Raw genomic sequence first — 24,874 nt, 5'->3', positions numbered from 1 at the left:
CTTTCCTAACTGAAATACCTTTATGAGAGCTCTTAGGATTCTTGGCTTTTCAGGTATTTTTGTTCCATTCCTTCCTTCCCAGATTACAGACTCTTAGAGGGCACAGACTTATATAGTGTGTTAGTTAAAAGAAAATCACTCACTGGCATATCACTAGAATAGTGTTCTGCGAATAATGTGGGCTACATACCTGTTTGTAGGGTTTGTTGCTTTAGTGGAAGTCTCTGAATTAAGTGTGAAAAAATGAAATACTGTGGATCCCTGACTTATGATGGTTTGACTTACAATTTTTCAACTTTACGATGGTGTGAAAGTGATTCGCATTTAGTAGAAACCATCCTGCGAATTTTGAATTTGGACCTTTTCTCAGGCTAGTGACGTGTGGGGACGGTGCTCTCTTGTGATGCTGGCTAATATCCGTGAGCCGCGGCTCGCCGGCAGCTGCACTAGCATGAGGGTTAACGGCGGATACACTTCTAACCATTCTGGGCCCACACAGCCATTGTTTTTCACATTCAGTACAGTATTCAATAAGCTATACAAGATATTCAACTCTATTATACAGTAGGCTTTGTGTTAGATGATTTTGCTCAACTGAAGGCTGATATAAGTGTTCTGAACACGTTTTAGGTTGGCAATGCTATGCTATTATGTTCTGTAGGTTAGATGTATTAAATGCATGCTGGACTTAAGATATTTTCAACAAGATATTTTAAACTTGAGTTTATCAGGACGTAACCCCATCATAAGTTGAGGAAGGTCAGTAGTACAAAGACCAGCATGTCTGCAATGGTAAGGGAGAACAAATCTCTGGAATCTGTGTCTGATAAGCTTCTATTGGCATGTGACAGACACTGTGCAGTGATCTGAAGGTTATCAGTGGCTGAAGAGGTCCTGCCTTTTCCAGCAGACTTGGGTTGTTCTGGGACATTTACTCATGCCACGTCTCATCCTGAGAATCTAGGTACGCCCCTTTTTCTCCCCCAACCCCTTCTTGCCAGAAGTGAGGATAGATATCATGAAACCAGACTTGTTTGTTGGCTTGTATTGGGGAAGCAAGAACCACTTTGTACACTGGAAGAGCAGTTCTCTGGTTCAGACCCAGTGTTATGAGTCTGAGGCTGTGGAAACAAACAAATCTTTGGAGGATATAGCTAAAGACCCAATAAATCTTTGGCTGAGTTTTAGTTTGAAATCTTAGAAGAAACCTTGTTTTCTTCCTAACTCAACTACCTGGCCTGGGTGTGATTCTTCAGGGGGCTGGTTTCCCTGAAGTGTGCATGCCCACAGATGTAATTATCGATGTTTAGGTCCAGTTTGCTTAGAGGGAAGGCTATCTGGAATGGAATCATTAGGCTCCTCACAATCGACTACCTTCTGCTTCATGTGAATGCTCAAACTCCACTAGATGGTACTGTAGAGTCACGTGCGACTTTCCCACGATAGAAGTCCACCATCACGCACCTCTGTTTTGTACAGGTGATTGAGGTCAGAGCAATCAAAAGGAGCCTGAAACGCTTTTGAAGGTGGTGTGACTACAATCTGCTTTATTATTTCCCATTCACCAGGAGTATATGAATGTTGGTTAATGTCAAAGGAGTTTATTACAACAGGAAAATAATAATATCCTGATTTCTCATATAGGGTCCCACTGTCAGCAACCGTCTTAATCTCTGTCTGCCTCCTCTGGATACAAGAAAAGTATTAGTTGTGCAGGCCTACAAGATAACTGATAAAGAAAAACTGCAGTCTTTGGAAGATGAACATCTGCTGAGTGTATATTAAAAAAATCAAAGTGTGAAGATTACAGATTTGAGTTAAAGAATTTAGAATATGTTAGTTTGATTAGAATACCAAAAATCCCTCAAGCCATAAAGAAACAAAGACTATCAGAGTGAAAGGGTCCGACTGTATCCAAGAGGAGAGGAGACAGACCTTCATATTTTAACCAACTAGATGAATAGTATCTATTCTTAACATCTCTTAGACTCCATCACTGGAAATCATGAATTCCTTGGGTTGCTATCGGCACTGACCATCCCCAGCTCTGGGATCCCAGGACTGACCTTGTGCAAGTAGAAAGTCCACAGTTCCTAGATGGCCTTCAGAGGCAGCCATCATCAGCGGGGTACGACCCTGCTTGTCTGCCATGTTGACATCAGCGCCATGGGTGAGTAAAAGATCAACAATCTGCAAATGCAGAGAAACAGGGACAAATTATCCAGGAAGAGCTGCTGGGCAGACACATGCATGTTGTTGCCTACACTGTGGAATCTCGTCCTGCTGTACAGGTGAGTCACCTCTGCATGTAACTTTCTGCTGCAAGAACTCCCTCTAGTGTCTGCACAGTGCTAGTACCACGTGATTTGATGTCTGACTCTTTAAAGGATAGCCACATGAAAATCCAACTGTGTATTTCTGACTCAGCCCCTGAGTAAAAGAGAATTTAAGATAAAAAAGGCCAACACGTAGACAAAGATGATCTCATAACGGGAGCTCCAACATAAGTCACTACTTATGCCAGTGCCCTTTTATTGATCTGTAGGGGTTGTAAGCCTACCTGCGGTGAATACTTACGACTGAAGGGAATATAATAAAGTGTCCTTGATAACTCTTTAATACTGTTTGGCTTCTAGAGCCTTTTTTTCTACACAAATACTTCCAAAGATTAATACCAATATGCTTTCTTTTCCATCCTAAGTGTATAAATTAGCATTTATCTGGAATTCAAACATCTGGAAAGACTGCATAGCTAGAACTTACATACACCACATTTTCTTTTGGCAAGCCTGAGATACCTGCAAGCAAGCTAGCAGGGGTCTGTTGGGGTATAAACCTTTCAGAGAACCTGTGGATACTGTGAGGTACGAGAAGGAGTCACTCCATGACCAGGCCAAAAGTAGCTAGTCCTTCTATACAATATAGATCATGATGTTTAAAAAATTTTTTTAAACATTTATTTATTTTTGAGAGAAAGAAAGCACAAGCAGGGAAGGGGCAGAGAGATTGAGAGACACAGAACTGGAAGCAGGCTCCAGGCTCTGAGCTGTCAGCATAGCGCCTGATGCGGGGCTCAAACCCACCAACTGTGAAATCATGAGCCGAAGTTGGATGCTTAACCGATTGAGCCACCTAGGTGCCCCCCGCCCCCCGCTTTCTTAAAATTTTTTTGATGTTTTTTTTTTTAATGATGATGATTCTGAATGTTAACTTTCTGACATATTCTCAGTTAACCAGAATATTAATAACAAAGGCCCAAGTCGTCAAACCTGATGATGGCTGAGTAACCCAAACTTTGTGATTTTTTTGCTCTCGGCCTCAGAGGGCCCTGTCTAGAACTCACCCCTACGTGAGGGATTGGAAGTAGCTGCCCTGCTTACCTGCCAATGGCCCTGGCGGACAGTGCTGAATAGGGGCACTGCCCCTCGGCGGTTTGGCTGGGCCACTGCTGCCCCCTGTTCCAAGAGCAGACGACATACCTCCAGTTTGCCCCTTCCAGCTGCAGCTGTCAGTGCTAAGGGCAGAGAACACAGACTGAGAACAGGTGGGGCTTGTCCTCTCTAGCCCTCTATGTTAAGCACAGAAGTATATCTGTGTTTGATTAATGTAACTGCTACTTTACCTCCAAGAATAATGATATTAGCCACTTTTACCATGAAGGAAAAATTTTTAACATTTATTTGTTTTTGAGAGACAGAGAGAGACAGAGTACAAGTGGGGAAAGGGCAGAGAAAGAAGGAGACACAGAATCCGAAGCAGGCTCCAGGGTCTGAGCTGTCAGCACAGAGCCCAACGTGGGGCTCAAACCCAGGAACCCTAAAATCATGTCCTGAGCCAAAGTTGGATGCTTAACCAACTGAGCCACCCAGGCACCCTTCCACGAAAGAAACTCTTAAAGAAAAATCATCAATAAAATCACATTTAAATGGGCTCACAATATATGGAGACAACTGTAATAATAAACTTATGATTAAACTTACTTGGTTTCATTTTTCCTACCTAGCCTGTCATCCCTGCTTTCGACCTCCCTCTTTTTTGGTACCTCTTCACTACAAACCTTTCACGGGTCTATCTATGCCTGGGTGGGATGCAGACAGAAGGGCCTTTGCAGAGTAAGGTCTATTTTAGAATTAGTCAGGAACCACTTCTGGCCAACCTCTACTCCTGGACCCTTAAACCTAAAGAACTAAAGTCAGGATCTGCAGGTCACAGGGGCTTGGGCCAGTTTTCATTTTTTTTTTCTTCATTAGCTGAGACAGAAGTTTCTAGTACATTTGCAACTATTTTCATATGAGGGTCAGAACTGTTCAAGGTAATAGTCTTAAAGATGAGAGAAGAGGTATAACAAAGGTTCTTCTGAATACAAAATAATGGAATCACAGATTAGAAAAAAATAGCTACAGCAACTATAAGGGACACAGAAAGAAACTTAACATTCTTCTTTCTGGGCTGCTGTCCATCGTTCATGATCTTTGATAGAGTAGGGGGGAGTCCATGGGTGCCGATTTCATTCTTTGAGTACGGTTTCAATAGTTGCAAGAAGGATTTGGAGATATACTTTCCACTAAGTCCATAATTTTTTTAATATATATTTTTTTAACGTTTATTTTTTTGAGAAAGAGAGAGAGCACAAGACAGAGAGAAGGGGACAGAGGATCCAAAGAGGGCTGTGCACTGACAGCAGAGCCTGATATGGGGCTCAAACTTGTGAACTGCAAGACCATGACCTGAGTCAAAGTCGGACATTCAACCGACTGAGCCACCCAGGTGCCCTATTAAATCCATACTTGAACAAATATAAATTTTTCATTTGACCATGGGGTCTCAAATGCATAGGTTCAGTGTTTTAAAAAGAATGCGGATAGAGTCAATTTTCCCAAACTGACTTGGAAAACTGATGTGGTGATCAGCAAGTCTTTCCTTTATTATGGCTACCTACTCCAAAGACAAATCAGAAAGAGACAATATTTGGTAAGTGCAGATAATATTTCAGTGTGCAAATGTTGGTATCTAAGCAGGGAAGCAACAGAAATTCAAATCAAATGGTCACGTGAAATTTTTTTCATTGAAGGCAATCTGTGGCATTTTTGCCTTTGGGCTTGGTCAAATTCATCCACAGTTAACTCATATGCAAAGCCAAACTAACTACCTGTAGTTTCCACTAAGATAAACTTCAAGTGATCTTTTCTTCCCTCAAGGATAAGAAGGGCTTATGAAGAAAAATGTGACAGTTTTAGAAGATGTATTCACTCAAACTAGATGTATCTATGCCTTGTCTTATGTGTATTTTCAGTTTTATTTTTGAACTGCTAACACTGTCATTTCTGTCCTATTCCTCACAGGAGGGTAGTGGCTTATCTGAGATGAGGGTCATTTCCAAGCCCTGAATGAGTGAATATAGGTATCAGTGGGTATGATTATTTACTTGAAGTTTTGTCTCTTGTTCCTTACATCAAGGTGATCTTCCCTCTTCGCCAAGTTCATATATCTAACAGTTCAGGAAAAACAACAACAACACTGGACTTCTTGGGTGAGAAAATAAGAGTGGCTTAAGAACTTGACTGGAAATCATGTTGTACACCTTTAAGTTTACACATGTTACGTGAAAATTATATCTCCATAAAACTGGAAAAAAAAGAACTTGACTGGGGTAGACACTTGTTAGGAATCTTAAGAATCATCTTGTTGGTACATAAAATAAATGATTGGGAAATTTTCTAACTCTTACTTTCTGATTCCATTTAAAGTAGCTATGAGGTGATAGGGCTGCAGCAAACCTCCCTTTTAATCCCCTGGGTATGGTGGGGGAGGGTAAATACATTCTTTTTCATGGAAGAATTTATAGCCTGCTGGAGAAAATATAGACAGTATTTCAGAATCAAGCCTTTCACCCATGATGCCAGTTTATAGAACACTGTTGAGAACGTACAACCAGTGCCCATCTTGAAAGCTAAAATTTATATTGTTCACTCTAACCTGGAGTTAGACTGCTCTGGCTGGCCCATTTCAACTCACTGGATAACACATTTATATGAGAAGGAATGTTCCATTTGGCTTTTTTCTTTGTTGTATCATCTCTGTTGCTTAGGTTATGATGTAATTTGGCAGGAATCTCCAGCTGATAGCTGGACATGGCCATTAACACAGCTGGCCAATTTCATCTCAGAACAACACAACTATGTAAAATGGGATCTGTATTTTTCAAAATCCAAGAGCAAAAAACTGCTCTGGCTGGATTTTATAGAAGTCTTATCAGAAACTGTTAAAACTTTTTGAAAGAAAGAAGATTAAGGTAAAGCCAGTTCTATAAAACAACAAACTGATTCTTAGAGCAAACAGCAGTTTGGAGCCAAATCTCCTCCTAAGAGACCAGTAACAGAATTTGTTCCGTAGCCTGTCAGCATCTGATGAGATTATCTGACATAAATGGTCTTTTTTTCAAAGTGAAACATCTAAGGAGTCTAACGAGGCAGACAGGATGCAACTCAGAGTTGGGAAAATAGCCAAAGTCTCCTTGGATGGGATGGTGACACTAAGCAGAATGCAGCAAAGCAAATGGCTCTTCTGTTTATCTATTTTCAACCATGAAAGAACATAACACAGACGGGTCGTGCACGGCCAATGAGAGGGAGGTGGTTGGGGAGACATAAACTGATCACTGGTATCCAAAACAACATTAATTAAACATCTATTGAGCTATTTGTCAGACACTGACTGTCTCTGCTCTCAAGGAACTCAAGGTTGAGTAAGGATAACAGACAAATAAAAAATACACTACTATCCAGTGTATATGTTTTTGGAGGTAACGCAGAGAAAGAAGTGTCTGTGATCTTTAGGAAGAGATGTTAATCTGAGCTAAATGCTGAAAGAGAAATAGAAGACTTACAGGCATGCAAAGACAAGGCGAGGCATGCTAGGCACAGGGAGAGCACATAGGAAGTTCGCACTGATGTGGGAAACAACATGTTTATTGTTACTGGAGTTACTAGAGAAGCCAGGCAATAGATGAGGCTAGAGATCATGACTGGTCTTCTTAAGCTATGCTAAATCACTTCATTAATGGTTCAGGTGGTCAGTAAAGGGTAGTAAGGAAGAAAGTGACATAAACAGAGTGTGGCCCACAAAGATCACTTTGGCTGAAGTCACAAGGGAGATGAATCAGGAAAGGGTGACAAGATCAGCTAGGAGGCAGTTGCAGTAAGGCAGGCGAGGATGATAAGGGCATGAGTTATGGGCATCTTGTTTATTTTGTGAACCCTTGCTTCTTTTGGGTCATAGGATGGTTCAGGCCCTCCAGAGTTGCTAGAAGCTTTTAATGCTGGTCTTGGTCTATGCTCGTAAGACAAGGGAGAAGAGGGAGTGGTGAACAATATTGTCACCTTAACTGCTTTTCTTCTGTACTGTTCCATAAGAAGTCTATGGAAACCCTGTGGGATGGGAGGAGACCAGCCAGATAGTGAAGGGTGGATGTAGGCAGATACTATTTGGAAGGATAAAGAGGCTGCAAAAGGAGGACAAAGGCAACTAGGATATTCTATTGACCTGCTTTTAGAAAACCCACTATATAAAAATTATATCTCAGTTAATATTTCACTATATGCCAAGATAAACTTCACTGATTCTAAGATGCGCGTTTTTTCCCTTCACGTTTTAACAACTCTAAAATTGGGGTGAATTTCGCAAGTGATGTGATAATAAAGAATGGTGGCATTTGATAGGCTGAGGGTTTCTTTTTTTGTAGTAGCACAAAAAATAATGGCTATATAGTTTCTTGCAGTTAGCGGTGCCTTAGAATTGATATAGTAAATGATACAGATTGTTGGGAACATCACAACCACTGTATTTTCCTGAGGTAAAAATTGTGTTGTTCAGACCAGGGATGTAGGTACAAGACCCAACCAGCTGGCTGCAGGTCACAGACCTTCATTCTCTATATAAAGGGGACATATATAAGATTTTGCCATTGGAGAAATAAAACATCACAGTTCGATGGGTCTTTATAAACTGTAAATGACTATGCGCTACAAGGTAGAAAGGAACACGTACGTATATTTAGTAAATCCATCACTATAGACTGAAAAGCAACTCGTAGTCTCTTCAATATTAGTAGTGAAGGTGTAGGGACATTTTTACATAGTGCGAACATAATTTCCTAGAAAATTTTCTGAAGCCAAATAACTGTTTATAGATCTATAAGTTATATTACAAATGCATTTTATTCTAGCTCTATTTAAAAAGCATTTTATGTTTATAATGCTTAAATTATCTCAATAAATATCAAGTTAAACACAACATAATTCCGATTACAAGCAAATTGACATGAAGCTTGGATTTTTTTTTTTTTTTTTTACAATCTTGAGATATGGTCCATATTTAAATAAATTAATGTAGCAGACTTAGTGGCACACCTTAAAATGATGAGATATTTAAAAAGACCTGAGGCCACACAGTTTTATTCTAATGAGAAACTCCTATCAATAAAAATAAGTCTTCCACTTGGTTCACTCCCTTCTTGAACATTTTTAAGAACTTCTTTCAAGTACAGCACTAAAATATGCTTGATATTCATCACTATGATTACTAGTCTTACAATTCCTATCCCCTATCACCATCAGGCCATATTTATTTATTTATTTATTTTTTTGCCCTCCCCTGGGGTTCCACGTGGCTGGCCTGGCAACACAGTGCTGGGAAAGGTCGAACTACCGGGAAGTCCCAACATGTCCGTCCCTTCTGCAGCTCTGTTGCAACATACATACTCCAGAAGTGCCGACATCCTGGTCAGTTCCTTCTCCTCAGTTTGTCCTCTAGCTTCCCGTAGGGGAGAGTCCTGGAGACAGCAGCTGTTTCCAGCTGCACAGTTTCCTTTAATCTGTCACGGGCTCTTAAGCTGCAGCTGCCTGGCATCTGTTCCCTTTGGCTCTTACAGAGGGAGGGATTGTTTGAGAAACAAATTCCTGAGCTCTGGACCATTCTACATGATGTTAAAGAAGCCGTGAAACCTACCTATGATTTTTGCCATCAATGGAAATAAGACAATTTGATAGATAGCTCATTGTAAATTTTAAATGAATTCAAGTGCCTTCTTTATTTTTAGTAACATTCTGACTCTAACCAAAACACATACCCTTCTTGTTTAATAAAATATTCCCCCTAAATTGGCCATCTCAATATTGGTCTACCTCTGGCAAATATGATACGTATCTGCGGTGACTCTACAGCTTTCATTGCCCTGGTCTCATAAAAACACATAAAAGGTTACTAATGTTTCTCCAGATGTTCCAGTTTAGACTTGGGGGAAAGACAATAATCATTTCCTGCAAAGGCCACAAAGAAGAAACTTCTGTTTATGTGGTAAGTACCAAGCAATATAGAAATCTCTTGGCTACAGATCAGAAGGGACTGCCATGGGCTGTGCCTGAGAGGGTGGTCCCTTCATTTCGCATCCAGAGAGCAACTGTACTTGTAATGTAGCAGTGTAACCATGTCAGATACCACTCCGCCTGATAACACTTGGTTAAGCCGGAGGTATGGATACAAATTGAATCTCCCGGTTTACAACTGCAGGTGGAGCCATTTTGATGGGAGAAACATTTACACGTAACTACTGCAAGGATCACATAAAAGAGAGGCCACAACTATTTTCTGCTCCGGTTTGGCACACTGGAAGGAAATTTTTAGTCTTTTAAAAATATTTGGCAACAAGAACACGGTAAAGTTTTGGTTGAAAGACGACTCCGGTGCTAATGATATAGAGAATCCAAAGGGAAAGAGGAAGAAGGCCATTGCTTGACTTTTCACTTTGGCTGAATCAATCTCCAGTACAAAAGCCATCGAGATGGAGTCTCCATCTGGATTTTTCTCCAGAAGAAAAATCAGGGTGTGAGATGCAGAGTGTCCCCACACAAATACAACACATTTATGAGAAAAGACAGTAATGTCCATGAGAAGTACCTGTCTCTCCCCAGAGACTGTCAAAGCTGTTGATCTGCGCTCGCTCTACTTCTTCTTCATCTTTTTCTGGAAGATCAAGCAGGTAGGAGACAATCTGAAACAAGAAGTTGTGTCAGCTCACACTTCAGGTGGGAAACTCTGCTACCAGCTCTAGCCTGTGAGGTTTGAAAGATACCTGGATGACCCAAGGGTGACAAGATCTCTTGCACACGAAAGAAATCAGAACTGACTATCCCAGCCAAGAAACCCAAAGCTTCCATGATGAGCATCTGTTTTATCGGGTACGGTTTTTTTTTTCAAAAAAAAATTGTTAATGTTTATTTATTTTTGAGAGAGAGACAGACAGAGCATGAGAGGGAAAGGGACAGAGAGAGAGAGAGAGAGAGAGAGAGAGAGAGAGAGGGAGACAGAGAATCCAAAGCAGGCTCTATGCTCTGAGTTGTCAGCACAGAGCCCAATGTGGGGCTCGAACTCATGAGTTGTGAATCATGACCTGAGCCGAAGTCAGACGCCCAACTGACTGAGCCACCCAGGTGCCCCTATCGGGTACGGTTTCTATGTTTCTCTTCAACACCACTCATTTACACAGCATGTGGCTTTTAAAACATTTTTTATTCCTCGTATTTAAGTTGAAGAAGCAAGCCCTCATTCTCTCAATAAAAATACCAATAAGTAAAGAGAAAATACTAATCAATCAATAAAAACCAGAAAGCAAATATGGAGAAGATCTAGGGCTGTATTTCATCAGAGTACAGCAGTGATGATTTTTTCCTCTCAGAAATACCAAGACAGCTGTGGGGACAGCAAAGGGAGAATGACTACTGACATGAAAGCAAAAGTGACAGCTGTTTCCAGGGATCTGTCTGTAGAGAGAGCTCACAAACCCACTGATATTAAATATTCCAGTTTTACTTAATATCCCTTCGGTGGCACATCAGGTCAGTGGGCAGGGTAGCTGTGTCACTGCAGCAGCCCGTGCCCCGTGAGCCAACAGTTACTGGCCCGTGACAGCCGAGCATTGCATTGCCAGTTTTGTAAGCCGGTTGCTGAACGAAGGTGTTTGTTTAAAGTTAGGTAACAACCAACTACATTATATTAAAAACAAAGGTTAAAAATACAAAATTTCATGACTTCTTAATTATTTAACTACATTGTGCATTGTCTGTACTCCTGATCGTGTCTGTCTGGTGGAGACAGCACACAGTGGTGGTGCTGTGTCTCTGTGCATCTCTTCACAACCCTGTGCTCAGGGCTGTCACATGGGTCACTCTACATCAGCTGCGGTGGGAGAATTTACACCTTGGAAACTGGCAGACATTTCACATCAAGAGTTGATTTACTGCTAAAGCTCCAAGAGGTTCCAGTTTAATTAATATAATTGGTATGAGGGTAAGTAGTAGTTTAACATAGATCACATATCAGATTTAATGACAATAAAATTGGGAAAAGAGAAAATTGGAGTGTAGCTCCATTTGTAAATGATTGCTGAGATGCAACCACAGGTTGACTTAAGATATGAATTTCACAAAAATCGAGCATTTCATTAGAATTATTGTATATTTCATTATTTGTAGACTGTGTGCTATGTGTTCTTCATAGCCGTAAAATTTACACTAATTTTAAGTACGTACGTACACACACACACACACACACACACACACACACTTCTGCTCCACTACACTACCCTCTTGGATCTTGGAGCTAGATGTTAAACATTTTCTGGCAAGTATCAATTGCATATATTTGCCACTATATTATTATTATCAGTAATAAATAAATTAGCAAAAATACAGTTTGTACAGTGTTTAACAGTTTTCAAAAGCACCTTTCGTACCAGCTTTGTAAAAAAAAGTATTTATTAGACCCATTTTCCTGATGGGAAACTAAAGTTCTAAGAGATTAGGTAAATTACCCAAGGTCCGGAGAGAATGAGTAGCAAACTGGGACTCAAACCTGGTCCTTTTGAGATTTCAAATGTTGTGCTCTTCCCTTTCCAAACCGCCTCCCCATGTGAATGCAGGTCAGTAAATAATCCTGAGGAGCCCAGTGTCACTGTCTGTTATATCAGAGTGGCAAGATGGGGAGGAATTAGACTAGCCGATTTCCAAAGTACTTTCCAACTCTCAAGTGCTATATTCATAATTCTACATATGCTGGTATTTGAGAATTCAAGTGCTTCATGGAGTTCAATTTCCTATTCCTCAAAGCAGTGACCAAAAAGCTAATTCATACTAATTAGGCTGGTAATTTTGTAATAATGCAACCCTTTTTAGCCTGTTTCCTCAGTCCTTCAATACACGGCTTGAAAAAAATCCCCCAAGTCCTCAACCTTATCACCTGTTTTCTTACCTCGGTGTAGCCCATGCTGGCTGCAGCGATGAGGGCCTGCTGGATGGCGTGGCTCTTCTTAAATACTCCTTGCTGCTGGCCGGCCATCGTCCAGTCACACTGAATCAAAAACTTGACAACCTCCAGATGACCTCGGAGTGCAGCATGGACCAAAGCGCACTGCCCATTCTTGTCCAAATGATCCACCTCGAGGGGAAGGACAGAGAAATGTGTGTGAACAAAGACTTGTGGCCGCACTTCTGATCCAGTCACACTGGCCCACTGCACACGACTACACTACCAAGAGTCATCCCTTCCCATATCCTGAACCATTCTCTAGAGAAAATCTAGAAAGTTCTCGCCTACTCAGGCTAGATCATTGCTGAGCTGTAACTCTGGTAGATATCCCTCAGGGGAGAACTTCTTTTCATAAGGCCAGACTTTTGTTTTCACAGAAAAAGGGACCAAACAAACAAACAAACAAAAACCCAACCAAAACTCCCAGCTCCAGCTTTGTTTTCCTGAGATACATTCTCCTTTGTCCTCAAATAGTTCTTTTCAGACCAAGATTTGAAAGACTGTAGTTCTGCTGGCACAAAAAACTGTCTTTGAAATCATGAAAGGGAAGAAAAACATTCTGAAGCTCACATTTTTTGGTCTTCCAAAGAAGCAAAATACCTCATATCATGAATCATACTTTTGACCACCAAGCTTTGGCGGAGGCCACTTCTTCCTTCAAACGGGAGGGCGGAATCTCAAGGATCTGGCCAAAATGGCTAGCGGTACTTGGAGCTTGAGGCTAGACCATGTTCCAATAACAGCTTTGCTAGCTGCAGTGGTGGTTACAAGTGTAGGTTGAAAGAAGAGCCTGGTTAAGATCAGTCTACCATAAGGTAGCTACAAGTTTCAACAGAAGAGTAGCCTCGTCTGGCAGGCAGGCTTCCAGGGGTAGTTAGAGCACCTGAAACGTAAGTTCTCCACCTGGTTCTCCCCAGTTTTAGTTCCACCCGGCAATCTATTCAACAAATGTTTATTGAATGCCTACCATGTGCAAAGTACCACACAGGATGAAAAGGTAAGACAGTAAATATAGATTCTGTTCTCAAAGACTTTCAACCAAGGTAGGGCAGGTGCGACCAATATAAACAAAAGCCTATCCAACAAGGAATAATAAATGTCATATGGAAAGTAAAAGTGCAATAAAACTGGAGAGAATTCCCAACTAGAATCAGGAACAGATTCTGAAGGAAAGGTGCTATAGTCTGAATGTTTTTGTCCTCTTGAATTGTATGTTGGATTTCTCACCCCCAGTGTAATGATATTAAATGGAGAAGTGATCAGTGTCCTAATAGAAAGGTCGCAGAGAGCTTGCTTTCCCTGTTCCACTATAGGAGGACATAGTGAGAAGGCGCTGTCTATAAACCAGGAAGCTCTCACCAGATGCCGGATCTGCTGGCACCATGGTCTTGAGACTTAGTTTCGGAACTGTGAGAAATAAATGTTGTCTACTAGCCATTCAGTCTACGGTATTTTGTCATAGCAGCCCCAACAGACTAAGAAAAGGCCCATCTCAACTGGCTGAGATAGTTAATGACTAACTCTAGTTGTTGTAAGGTAAGGCACATGAAGGGGAAGTTTCAACTACAAAGTTGAGAGGGTCTTTTGGGACCAGGGTACGGATACTTCTGAATGCCAGGCTAAGTTGTCTGAATTTTAATCAGTAGGTAATGGAGAGTCATTGAGAATTTTCATGCACATACTGTATTTTCAAAAACTAAGAGGATGAATAAAATGTGTTTTGGCTCATTGGAGAAATGATTAATTCCTGGGCTGGGGCATTACTAGTAAACAATGAGTATGGAACATCTTATGGTGCCATAAAGCACAGAAACACTCATAAAATAATTTAGTGGAAATTGAAAGGATACAGGAACCAACTTGAGGGAGGTCCCAAAGGCCAAATCTTGGGCAATTTGAGAAAGAAAATAAATAATAATGGTAATGGGTTACATAGGTCATAACATAACATAAATAAAGGAACCCATAGTGCTATAAATAAATGATCCAATACATACACGGGGGAGAAGGGACAACTCTTCTTTACATTAAAATTCTAATTAATAAATGTTGAAGGAATGAGGGAAACAGAAACTCGCCATTAGGCAAAAACACCATAGCAATCATTATTGCAGCAAGAATCTCTGACAGGTGGGACCCGAAAATCAGTGAGCAAAAGCATAAGAAACAAGCTATCTGCCTAGTCTCAAAGCATATCCCTAAAAGATACTTCTTAATTACAAAGGGAAACACAGTGGCTTCAGAACTGAGAAATCTGGAAGGCACAGTCCTGCCCAAGGGAGAGAGGTTAGCATCCCTGGAACAGGGGATCTGACGATGAGGAAAGATCTATCTAAAAGATCTCTCATTGGGGTGCTTGGGTGGCTCAGTCGGTTGAGTGTCTGACCTCAGCTCAGGTCATGATCTCGTAGTTTGTGAGTTCGAGCCCTGTGTTGGGCTCTGTGCTGACAGCTCAGAGCCTGGAGCCTGTTTCAGATTCTATGTCTCCCTCTCTCTGCCCCTTCCCCACTCATGCTCTGTCTCTGTCTCTCAAAAATGATTAAATGTTAAAAAAAAAATTTTTTTTAAAGATCTCTCATCTAATGCTGAGAAAAGATCAACCTACAGATGAAGAACATTCTAAAAATAATAATATTCTACAAATAACTACAAATTCTTCAGTATTTTGGTGCTGATGCCATGGGAGAGAGTTTGAGGGTGGAGAAGACCAAAGGAGAGAATCTCCGTGAACAGTGTCATTAGGAGAAGGAAGAGAGAAGAGCAACCAGACAGGCAGGAAGGGAACCAGGCCTGTGCTACAAATTCTGGGAAATGTGTCAATATTGCCAACACTATGGAGAGGTTTAAAGGGGTGAGGAATGAGAAAAGTTACTTTACTTGGTGATTGGCAGTTGTTAACAACTTTTGAGAGTAGCTTCGGTTGAATGTCAAGAGGTTAGGTGTTTTGTTCGTTGGTTGGTTTTTAAAGATTTTATTTTTAAGTAATCTCTACACCCAACGTGGGGTTCAAACTCACGACCCCAAAACCAAGAGTCACATGCTCCACTGACAGAACAAGCCAGGCATCTCCTCCGCCATTTTTTTTTTAAGGAATATTTTTTATTAGGCCCTGAAAGAGATTTAAAGAGACTTTCTCTCTTTTTAAAAAGGCTTTATCACTTCTAATCCTCACGGTGACCCTATTAATCCTTTTGATGGATGCATAGTTAAATGACTCATCCAAGTGCTCACGGAAAGTAAGTGTAAATGTAGGCTTTGACCATGTGACGTTTGATCCCAAAGTTTTTTATTTTAATGACTTAACTCCTCTTTCTTTCATGGAGGCCAGACTACAAGTGGTGAAGGGGCAGTGAGGAAGCAGGTAGAGACGGCTCATAGGACAGGATTGGTGGGTGTGGAAGGGAAGAGACGGAGTGGTGCTTCCAGTCAGCAGGAGGGTGGGAAGTTGCTGTTTGGGTTACAGGACACATGCATAGGTTTGTTGAGGATTCGGAAAGAGAATGAAACGAAATGTGAGAGAAGAGCAACACAGCGATAGAAAACACAGGTGGAGCCAAGTGCTCTGGAAAGGAAGGGAAGCACTTCCTCCTTTGAGGCAGCGGTGAAGCGAGCGTAGGTAAGGATTAATAGTCTTGAGATGAAGGCACATTGAGATGAACTCAATCTCGGTAATGTAGGAGGGCAGGAGAGGTTGGGCAGGATCTTGGGAAGAATGCAAATGATTTCCGTATCTGCTCTGGGGAAAACGAGAGAGGGCTTAGAATGAGAATTGGGCCGTAGGGAAGATCCAACTGAAATCAGAATATGAGTTTGCAGCAGTAGTAACAAGGTCCAGTTGTTCTGTTTTTAGAGATGTTCATTCAAATGAGCAGGATTATAGGTGGACATTATAGGTCTGTGTCACAGTAAATATCTAAGGCTCTGGGATTTAACTCAGAGTCTCGAGTCCCAGTTCCCGAAAGTCTCAGGAGTCCCCCCCTTCTTCCCTGGTAAGAACACTGGACACCTCAGAATGAGGTCATACATATTACTTATATTTCACCGCAAAACCACTAAAATCGTCAGTTTGTTTTCAAGACAAACAAAATGCCACAAGGCTACAATTTTCCTTAGAGGCCGACATTTTTGAGACCAGCATTTTTCTTTTCACCAAAATTTTGAAAGAGAGTTTTCTTTCTTTCTTTCTTTTTTTATCAGCAGCTCTTGAAATACCACGAAGCAAACACTTTTTCAGAAAGGTCTTCTGAGAATTAAAATACACCAGCAGAGACACTTCTGAGGGCATCTGAATCATGTTCTCCCCATACTACTATGGCGCTGGTCCTCAAGGCTAGGGTCAGGGAGTCTGGCCCCTGTTCTCACCTCCGTGGCTAGTTTTCCTTCTCTACATATGAAAGGCTCAGAGTCTGTGGGCACAGTTCAGTTAGGCCCTCCCAGCGCAGGGTCTTTGCTCCTGCACTTCTCCTTCCCTCCTCACCCTGTGCCCAGTAGAAAACTCCTTGGCAGTTAGGTGGGGACTTTTTGTGGCTACTGATAAATGCAGTTTCCTAAGTACCTCCCAGGGGTTTCAAAACTGTGTCCAGGTGTGGAATGGGCAGTGGCAAGTGGACACACACCGGGCTCCCTGTGATTTGCTCCCTAATGTATTTGATGTGCTCTGCCTAGACTCGTGAGGTAACACAGGAGACAAGGAAGACTCTACAGCAGGGAGGGAGGAAAAGGGAGGAAAAGGGAGGAAAGGAAGAGGAGCAGAGTGGGGCAGCCATTACCTTGGCGCGTTTCTTGCACAGCAGCACGACGATGCTCAGGTAGCCTGCTGCCGCGGCATAGCCCAGAGGAGTCAGGCCGCTTTCCGAAGATGCATCCACATTGGCCCCAAACTCCAACAGCAGGGCCACCATTTCTGTGTAACCAAGATGAGACTGCACACACAGAATTGGAGCATTATTTAAAACCTCTGTCCGGTAATTAATGTTGGCACCTCCCAAGATCAGGAGTCGGCTGACCTGGAAAGAAGTAAACAGAAATTACACACAGGCCAAGATCAGTTGCAATCTTTCAGCCACCTTTAATCAAGTCCCCTGGGACCCCACAACAGCACCCAGCAGCATCTAGTAGCTGCCCTATTTTATAGTCTTCACTTGCTCCTTTCTCAATACTTTGTTTTTAGAAAGGGTGGTAAAATGTCTCCTTTACATGAGCTGCTCAGTCATGAGCGCAAATGTCACCCACACAGTAGTTGTGTTCACACAGTCTCTGCTAAGTGAACAACAGTTCAGAAAAGCTCCTACTGACACAAAGCCTACCTGAGATCAATTTACTGCCTAGAAGCAGGAGCACCTGATCCTATAAATCAGAGCCAGCTCAGAGAAGGTAGTAGTTTAAGAGGTCTGGTCTTCAATTCACAGAAAAAAATGCAACAATTTAAAATACATCCGATTATTACTGCTTCTCTGCCTTTTGGCTAAGACCAAGTGTAAAATACATTAGATTATCAATAAAAGACTGACTGGTAGGAGGAGACAGTCTAAGGCAAGTCAAAGATCAATTAAACAGCCACTTAAATGTCCTAATTTTACTTTTGCACAGCTAATTCTTTAATCTGTCATTTACATGCATTTACCTTTATATTTGGAGTGTAGAGATTTCGTAAAGATGCCAATGCCATGGAAAGGCCTTCTGTGCTGTAGGAGATCCAGAGACCTTGGAGGATAGAGGAGGACACGCCAACTTTTTTACTCAAACCCTGAAAAAGAAATCAAGTCAATTATTAGCCCAGCTGAAGAGGACCGTCGGTAGTGAGTTAGTGGCCTCTAGGTTTGTTGTACTAATAAATGAGAGTAGAGTCTTGCCTTAACAATGTCCATGGCCAGCAAAACCAATCTACTCATGGGGATAAAGACTAGTCCTGTGGCAACAAGCTAACTTAAATGCTCTCTATCTTAGCAGTCTCTGGCAACAAATCTACTTATTACCCCTCTTTTCTGCTATGCTGGATGTAATTCTTTCCCCACATCTTTTCTGACAAAGATAATGCAGTGTGGTCACTGATTTCCATCTTATTTTCTTCCTGGGCATTTGGGAAAAGATGTTTCCCAGCTTCCTTTACGGTTAGGTGGGCCATTTGACTGAATTCTGCCCGGTGAAGTATGGGCAGAAATAGTATGTTGCATCTAGGCTTGGCCCCAATCCCCCCCCCCCCCACTTTCTATTGCTTCTCTTGACTGCGGGCTGGAAGATCCAGCGGAGGAGTCTGAGGCCCTAGACTATTTCAGAACTACTACATGGAGGGAGCCTGCCTAATAATCTTCCCTGAACTGCAATGTGAGAGAGAAAAAACCGTTCTCAAATCACTGAGATCCTACAGGTTTGTTATAGCAGCTAGCACCCCTCACCTTGACTAACACACTCTAAAGTGATCACATCTGTTCATCCCTACAGAAACAACATAGGTTTGATTGCCACCAGCCATAAATTTTCTCTAGTATGACTGAATAGGTCCCACGCATGTACTAATGTTTGCCCCCTTCACCTGGCTTCTCCAAAAGGAAGTCAGAATAATTTTGAAAATTTCTGGATAGTCATATATTCTCTGGCAATCATTTTACTCTTCTGCCTATATCTGGGTGAACTGAGTTAAAGCAGGAAACCCTGAGGAAAGGAAGATACTAACAATGAAGTTTGGCACCTAATAAGTGGATCTGGGGAGGTATTCTCTTAAAAAACTTAAGCTACTTTTGCCTGCTTTGTTCCTTGAAATGCAGGTTGTTTTGCCTAGAATACCTGCATATGTCCAAAACAGCAATTCATGGCCAATCTTATTTTATTTATACTCCTGCCCCTATTCCCCAGTCCCCATGACTGAATTATTTTGAAGCAAATTCCAAACATCTTTTAAGTTACTATATAACTATTTAAGTAAATGCCTCAAAAAAGATAAGGGCTCTATTTAAATTTTTATTTGAGAGAGAAAGTGAGAGAATGCTAGAGAGTGCAAGTGGGAAAGAGGCATAGAGGGAGGGAAGGAGGGAGGCAGGGAGGGAGGCAGGGGGAGAGAGAGAGAGAGAGAGAGAGAGAGAGAGAGAGAGACAGAGAGAGAGACAGAGAGAGAGACAGAGAGAGAATATCTCAAGCAGGTTCCATGCTCAGCACAGAGCCCGATGCAGGGCTTGATCCCACAACCCTGGGGATCATGACCTGAACTGAAATCAAGAGGGATGCTTAACCGACTGAACTACCCAGGTGCCCTGATAAAGGCTCTTTTTAAAACAAAACTCAACATCATTATCATACCTAAAATTAACATGGACCCTATAATATCAAATATCCAGTGTTCAGATTTCCCTGACTGCCTCAAACAAAGAAATAATTTATTTTGGTCTGAATTGTGATCCATAAAAGGCCCATATGCTATAAGTGATTTTAAAACACTTTAAAAATATAAATAAAAAATGAGATATTCTATTAATTTTATTTATTTATTTAATGAAATTTATTGTCAAATTGGTTTCACCCAACACCCAGTGCTCATCCCAACAGGTGCCCTCCTCAATGTCCATCACCAACTTTCCCTTCCCCCCACCCCCCATCAACCCTCAGTTTGTTCTCAGTATTTTAAGAGTCTCTTATGGTTTGCTTCCTTCCCTCTCTGTAACTTCCCCTGCCCCTCCCCTTCCCCTTGGTCTTCTGTTGAGTTTCTTAGAATCCACATATGAGTGAAAACATACGGTATCTGTCTTTCTCTGCCTGACTTATTTCACTTAGCATAACACTCTCCAGTTCCATCCATGTTGCTACAAATGGCCAGATTTCATTCTTTCTCATTGCCAAGTAGTATTCCATTGTATACATAAACCACATCTTTATCCATTCATCAGTTGATGGACATTTAGGCTCTTTCCATAATTTGGCTATTGTTGAAAGTGCTGCTGTAAACATTGGTGTACAAGTGCCTCTATGCATCAGCACTCCTGTATCCCTGGGGTAAATTCCTAGCAGTGCTATTGCTGGGTCATAGGGTAGATCTATTTTCAATTTTTTGAGGAACCTCCACACTGTTTTCCAGAGTGGCTGCACCAGTTTGCATTCCCACCAACAGTGCAAGAGGTTTCCCGTTTCTCCACATCCTCTCCAGCATCTATAGTCTCCTGATTTGTTCATTTTAGCCCCCTCTGACTGGCGTGAGGTGATATCTCAGTGTGGTTTTGATTTGTATTTCCCTGATGAGGAGTGATGTTGAGCCTCTTTTCATGTGCCTGTTGGCCATCTAGATGTCTTCTTTAGAAAAGTGTCTATTCATGTCTTCTGCCCATTTCTTCGAAACTGGATTATTTGTTTTTCGGGTGTGGAGTTTGGTGAGTTCTTTATAGATTTTGGATACTAGCCCTTTATCCGATATGTCATTTGCAAATATCTTTTCCCATTCCATTGGTTGCCTTTTAGTTTTGTTGATTGTTTCCTTTGCAGTGCAGAAGCTTTTTATCTTGGTGAGGTCCCAATAGTTCATTTTTGCTTTTAATTCCCTTGCCTTTGGAGATGTCTCACGTAAGAAATTGCTGCAGCTGAGGTCAGAGAGGTTTTTTCCTGCTTTCTCCTCTAGGGTTTTTATGGTTTCTTGTCTCATACAAGTCTTTCATCCATTTTGAGTTTATCTTTGTGAATGGTGTAAGAAAGTGGTCTAGTTTCATTCTTCTGCATGTTTCTGTCCAGTTCTCCCAGCACCATTAGTTAAAGAGACTGTCTTTTTTCCACTGAATTTTCTTTCCTGCTTTGTCAAAGATTAGTTGGCCATACATTTGTGGGTCCAATTCTGGAGTCACCATTCTATTCCATTGGTCTATGTGTCTGTTTTTGTGCCGATACCATGCTGTCTTGGTGATTACAGCTTTGTAGTAGAGGCTAAAGTCTGGGATTATGATGCCTCCCACTTTGGTCTTCTTCAATATTACTTTGGCTATTCAGGGCCTTTTGTGGTCCCATACAAATTTTAGGATTGCTTGTTCTAGCTTTGAGAAGAATGCTGGTGCAATTTTGATTGGGATTGCACTGAATGTGTAGATTGCTTTGGGTAGTATTGACATTTTAACAATATTTATTCTCCCAATCCATGAGCACAGAATGTTTTTCCATTTCTTTGTATCTTCTTCAATTTCCTTCATAAGCTTTCTATAGTTTTCAGCCTACAGATCTTTTACATCTTTGGTTAGGTTTATTCCTAGGTATTTTATGATTCTTGGTGCAATTGTGAATGGGATCAGTTTCTTTATTTGTCTTTCTGTTGCTTCACTATTAGTGTATAAGAATGCAACTGATTTCTGTACATTAATTTTGTATCCTGCGACTTTGCTGAATTCATGCATCAGTTCTAGCAGAGTTTTGGTGGAGTCTATTGGGTTTTCCATGTATAGTATCATGTCATCTGCAAAAAGTGAAAAGCTTGACTTTATCTTTGCCAATTTTGATGCCTTTGATTTCCTTTTGTTGTCTGATTGCTGATGCTAGAACTTCCAACACTATGTTAAACAACAGCAGTGAGAGTGGACATCCCTGTCGTGTTCCTGATCTCAGGGGGAAAGCTCTCAGTTCTTCCCCATTGAGGATGATATTAGCTGTGGGCTTTTCATAAATGGCTTTTATGATGTTTAAGTATGTTCCTTCTATCCCAACTTTCTTGAGGTTTTTATTAGGAAAGGATGCTGAATTTTGTCAAAAGCTTTTTCTGCATTGGTTGACAGGATCATATGGTTCTTATCTTTTCTTTTATTAATGTGATGTATCACATTAATTGATTTGTGAATACTGAACCACCCCTGCAGCCCAGGAGTGAATCCCACTTGATCATGGTGAATAATTCTTTTTATATGTTGTTGATTTCGATTTGCTAGTATTTTGTTGAGAATTTTTGCATCCATATTCATCAGGGATATTGGCCAGTAGTTCTCTTTTTTTGCTGGGTCTCTGTCTGGTTTAGGAATCAAAGTAATGCTGGCTTCATAGAATGAGTCTGGAAGTTTTCCTTCCCTTTCTATTTTTTGGAACAGCTCGAGAAGAATAGGTACTATCTCTGCTTTAAATGTCTGGTAGAATTCCCCAGGTAAGCCATCTGGTCCTGGACTCTTATTTGTTGGGAGATTTTTGATGACTGATTCAATTTCTTCATTGGTTATGGGTCTGTTCAAATTTTCTATTTCTTCCTGTTTGATTTTTGGAAGTGTGTGGGTGCTTAGGAATTTGTCCATTTCTTCCAGGTTGTCCAGTTTGTTGGCAGGTAATTTTTCATAGTATTCCCTGATAATTGCTTGCTTTTCTGAGGGATTGGTTGTAATAATTCCATTTTCATTCATGATTTTATCTATTTGGGTCCTCTCCCTTTTCTTTTTGAGAAGCCTGGCTAGAGGTTTATCAATTTTGTTTATTTTTTTCAAAAAACCAACTCTTGGTTTCATTGATCTGCTCTACTGTTTTTTTTTTTTTTTTTTTTTTTTAGATTCTATATTGTTTATTTCTGCTCTGATCTTTATTATTTCTCTTCTTTTGCTGGGCTTGGGGTGTCTTTGCTGTTCTGCTTTTACTTCCTTTAGGTGTACTGTTAGATTTTGTATTTGGGATTTTTCTTGTTTCTTGAGATAGGCCTGGATTGCAATGTATTTTCCTCTCAGGACTGCCTTCGCTGCATCCCAAAGAGTTTGGATTGTTGTGTTTTCATTTTCATTTGTTTCCATATATTTTTTAATTTCTTCTCTAATTGCCTGGTTGACTCATTCATTCTTTAGTAGGATGTTCTTTAACCCCCATGCTTTTGGAGGTTTTCCAGACTTTTTCCTGTGGTTGATTTCAAGTTTCATAGTATTGTGGTCTGAAAGTGTGCATGGTATGATCTCAATTCTTGTACACTTATTAAGGGCTGTTTTGTGACCCAGTATGTGATCTATCTTGGAGAATGTTCCATGTGCACTTGAGAAGAAAGTATATTCTGTTGCTTTGGGATGCAGAGTTCTAAATATATCTGTCAAGTCCATCTGATCCAATATATCATTCAGGGCCTTTGTTTCTTTATTTATTCTTTGTCTATATGTTCTATCCATTGTTGTAAGTGGAGTATTAAAGTCTCCTGCAATTACCACATTCTTACCAATAAGTTTGCTTATGTTTGTGATTAATTGTTTTATATATTTGGGGGCTTCCGAATTTGGTGCACAGACATTTATAATTGTTAGCTCTTCCTGATGGATAGATCCTGTAATTATTATATAATGCCCTTCTTCATCTCTTGTTACAACCTTTAATTTAAAGTCTAGTTTGTCTGATAGAAGTATGGCTACTCCAGCTTTCTTTTGACTTCCAGTACCAAATGATAGATAGTTCTCCATCCCCTCACTTTCAATCTGAAGGTGTCCTCAGGTCTAAAATGAGTCTCTTGTAGACAGAAAATAGATGGGTCTTTTTTTTTTTTTTATCCATTCTGATACCCTATGTCTTTTGGTTGGAGCATTTAGTCCATTTACATTCAGTGTTATTACTGAAAGAAATGGGTTTAGAGTCATTGTGGTATCTGTAGGTTTCATGCTTGTAGTGGTGTCTCTGGTACTTTGTGGTCCTTGCAACATTTCACTCACAGAGTCTCCCCTTAGGGTCTCTTGTAGGGCTGGTTTAGTGGTGATGAATTCCTTCAGTTTTTGTTTGTTTGGGAAAACCTTCATCTCTCTTCCTATTCTGAATGACGGGCTTGCTGGGTAAAGGATTCTTGGCTGCATATATTTTTCTGTTCATCACATTGAAGGTTTCCTGCCATTCCTTTCTGTCTTGCCAAGTTTCAGTAGATAGGTCTGCGACTACCCTTATGTGTCTACCTTTGTATGTTAAGGCCCATTTATCCCTAGCTGCTTTCAGAATTCTCTCTTTATCCTTGTATCTTGCCAGTTTCACTATGATATGTCGTGCAGAAGATTGATTCAAGTTATGTTCTCTGTGTCTCTTGGATTTCAATGCCTGTTTCCTTCCCCAGATCAGGGAAGTTCTCAGCTATGATTCGTTCAAATACACCTTCAGCCCCTTTCTCTCTTCTTCTTCTGGAATTCCTAGGATATGGATATTGTTCCATTTGATTGCATCACTTAGTTCTCTAATTCTCCCCTTGTACTCCTGGATTTTTTTCTCTTTTTCTCAGCTTCTTCTTTTTCCATAATTTTATCTTCTTTTTTTTTTTTTTTTTCAACGTTTTTTATTTATTTTTGGGACAGAGAGAGACAGAGCATGAACGGGGGAGGGTCAGAGAGAGAGGGAGACACAGAATCGGAAACAGGCTCCAGGCTCCGAGCCATCAGCCCAGAGCCTGGCCCAGAGCCTGACACGGGGCTCGAACTCACGGACCGCGAGATCGTGACCTGGCTGAAGTCGGACGCTTAACCGACTGCGCCACCCAGGCGCCCCCATAATTTTATCTTCTAATTCACCTATACTCTCTTCTGCCTCTTCAATCCGTGCTGTAGCCACCTCCATTTTATTTTGCACCTCA

General features: G+C 41.0%; 1 protein-coding gene across 11 annotated transcripts in view; it reads right to left on the bottom strand.

The window, feature by feature from the left end:
• TANC2 (tetratricopeptide repeat, ankyrin repeat and coiled-coil containing 2) overlaps positions 1-24,874 on the bottom strand; it is a 361,352-nt gene that overhangs the window by 17,906 nt on the left and 318,572 nt on the right. For all 11 annotated transcript variants that reach the window (XM_042967385.1, XM_042967388.1, XM_042967389.1 and 8 more), the window contains 6 exons: positions 17,984-18,106; positions 17,130-17,366; positions 12,304-12,489; positions 9,955-10,048; positions 3,381-3,514; positions 2,067-2,190 (listed from right to left, as the gene is read on the bottom strand). In XM_042967385.1, coding sequence (XP_042823319.1) covers positions 2,067-2,190; positions 3,381-3,514; positions 9,955-10,048; positions 12,304-12,489; positions 17,130-17,366; positions 17,984-18,106 — 898 coding nt within the window. The remainder of the gene's footprint in view (positions 1-2,066; positions 2,191-3,380; positions 3,515-9,954; positions 10,049-12,303; positions 12,490-17,129; positions 17,367-17,983; positions 18,107-24,874) is intronic.

This window comes from Panthera tigris, chromosome E1, assembly GCF_018350195.1.
Source record: "Panthera tigris isolate Pti1 chromosome E1, P.tigris_Pti1_mat1.1, whole genome shotgun sequence".
Taxonomy (NCBI): Eukaryota; Metazoa; Chordata; class Mammalia; order Carnivora; family Felidae; genus Panthera; species Panthera tigris.
The sequence above is the reverse complement of the archived record's forward strand: the minus strand, read 5'-3'. Positions and strand labels throughout refer to the sequence as shown.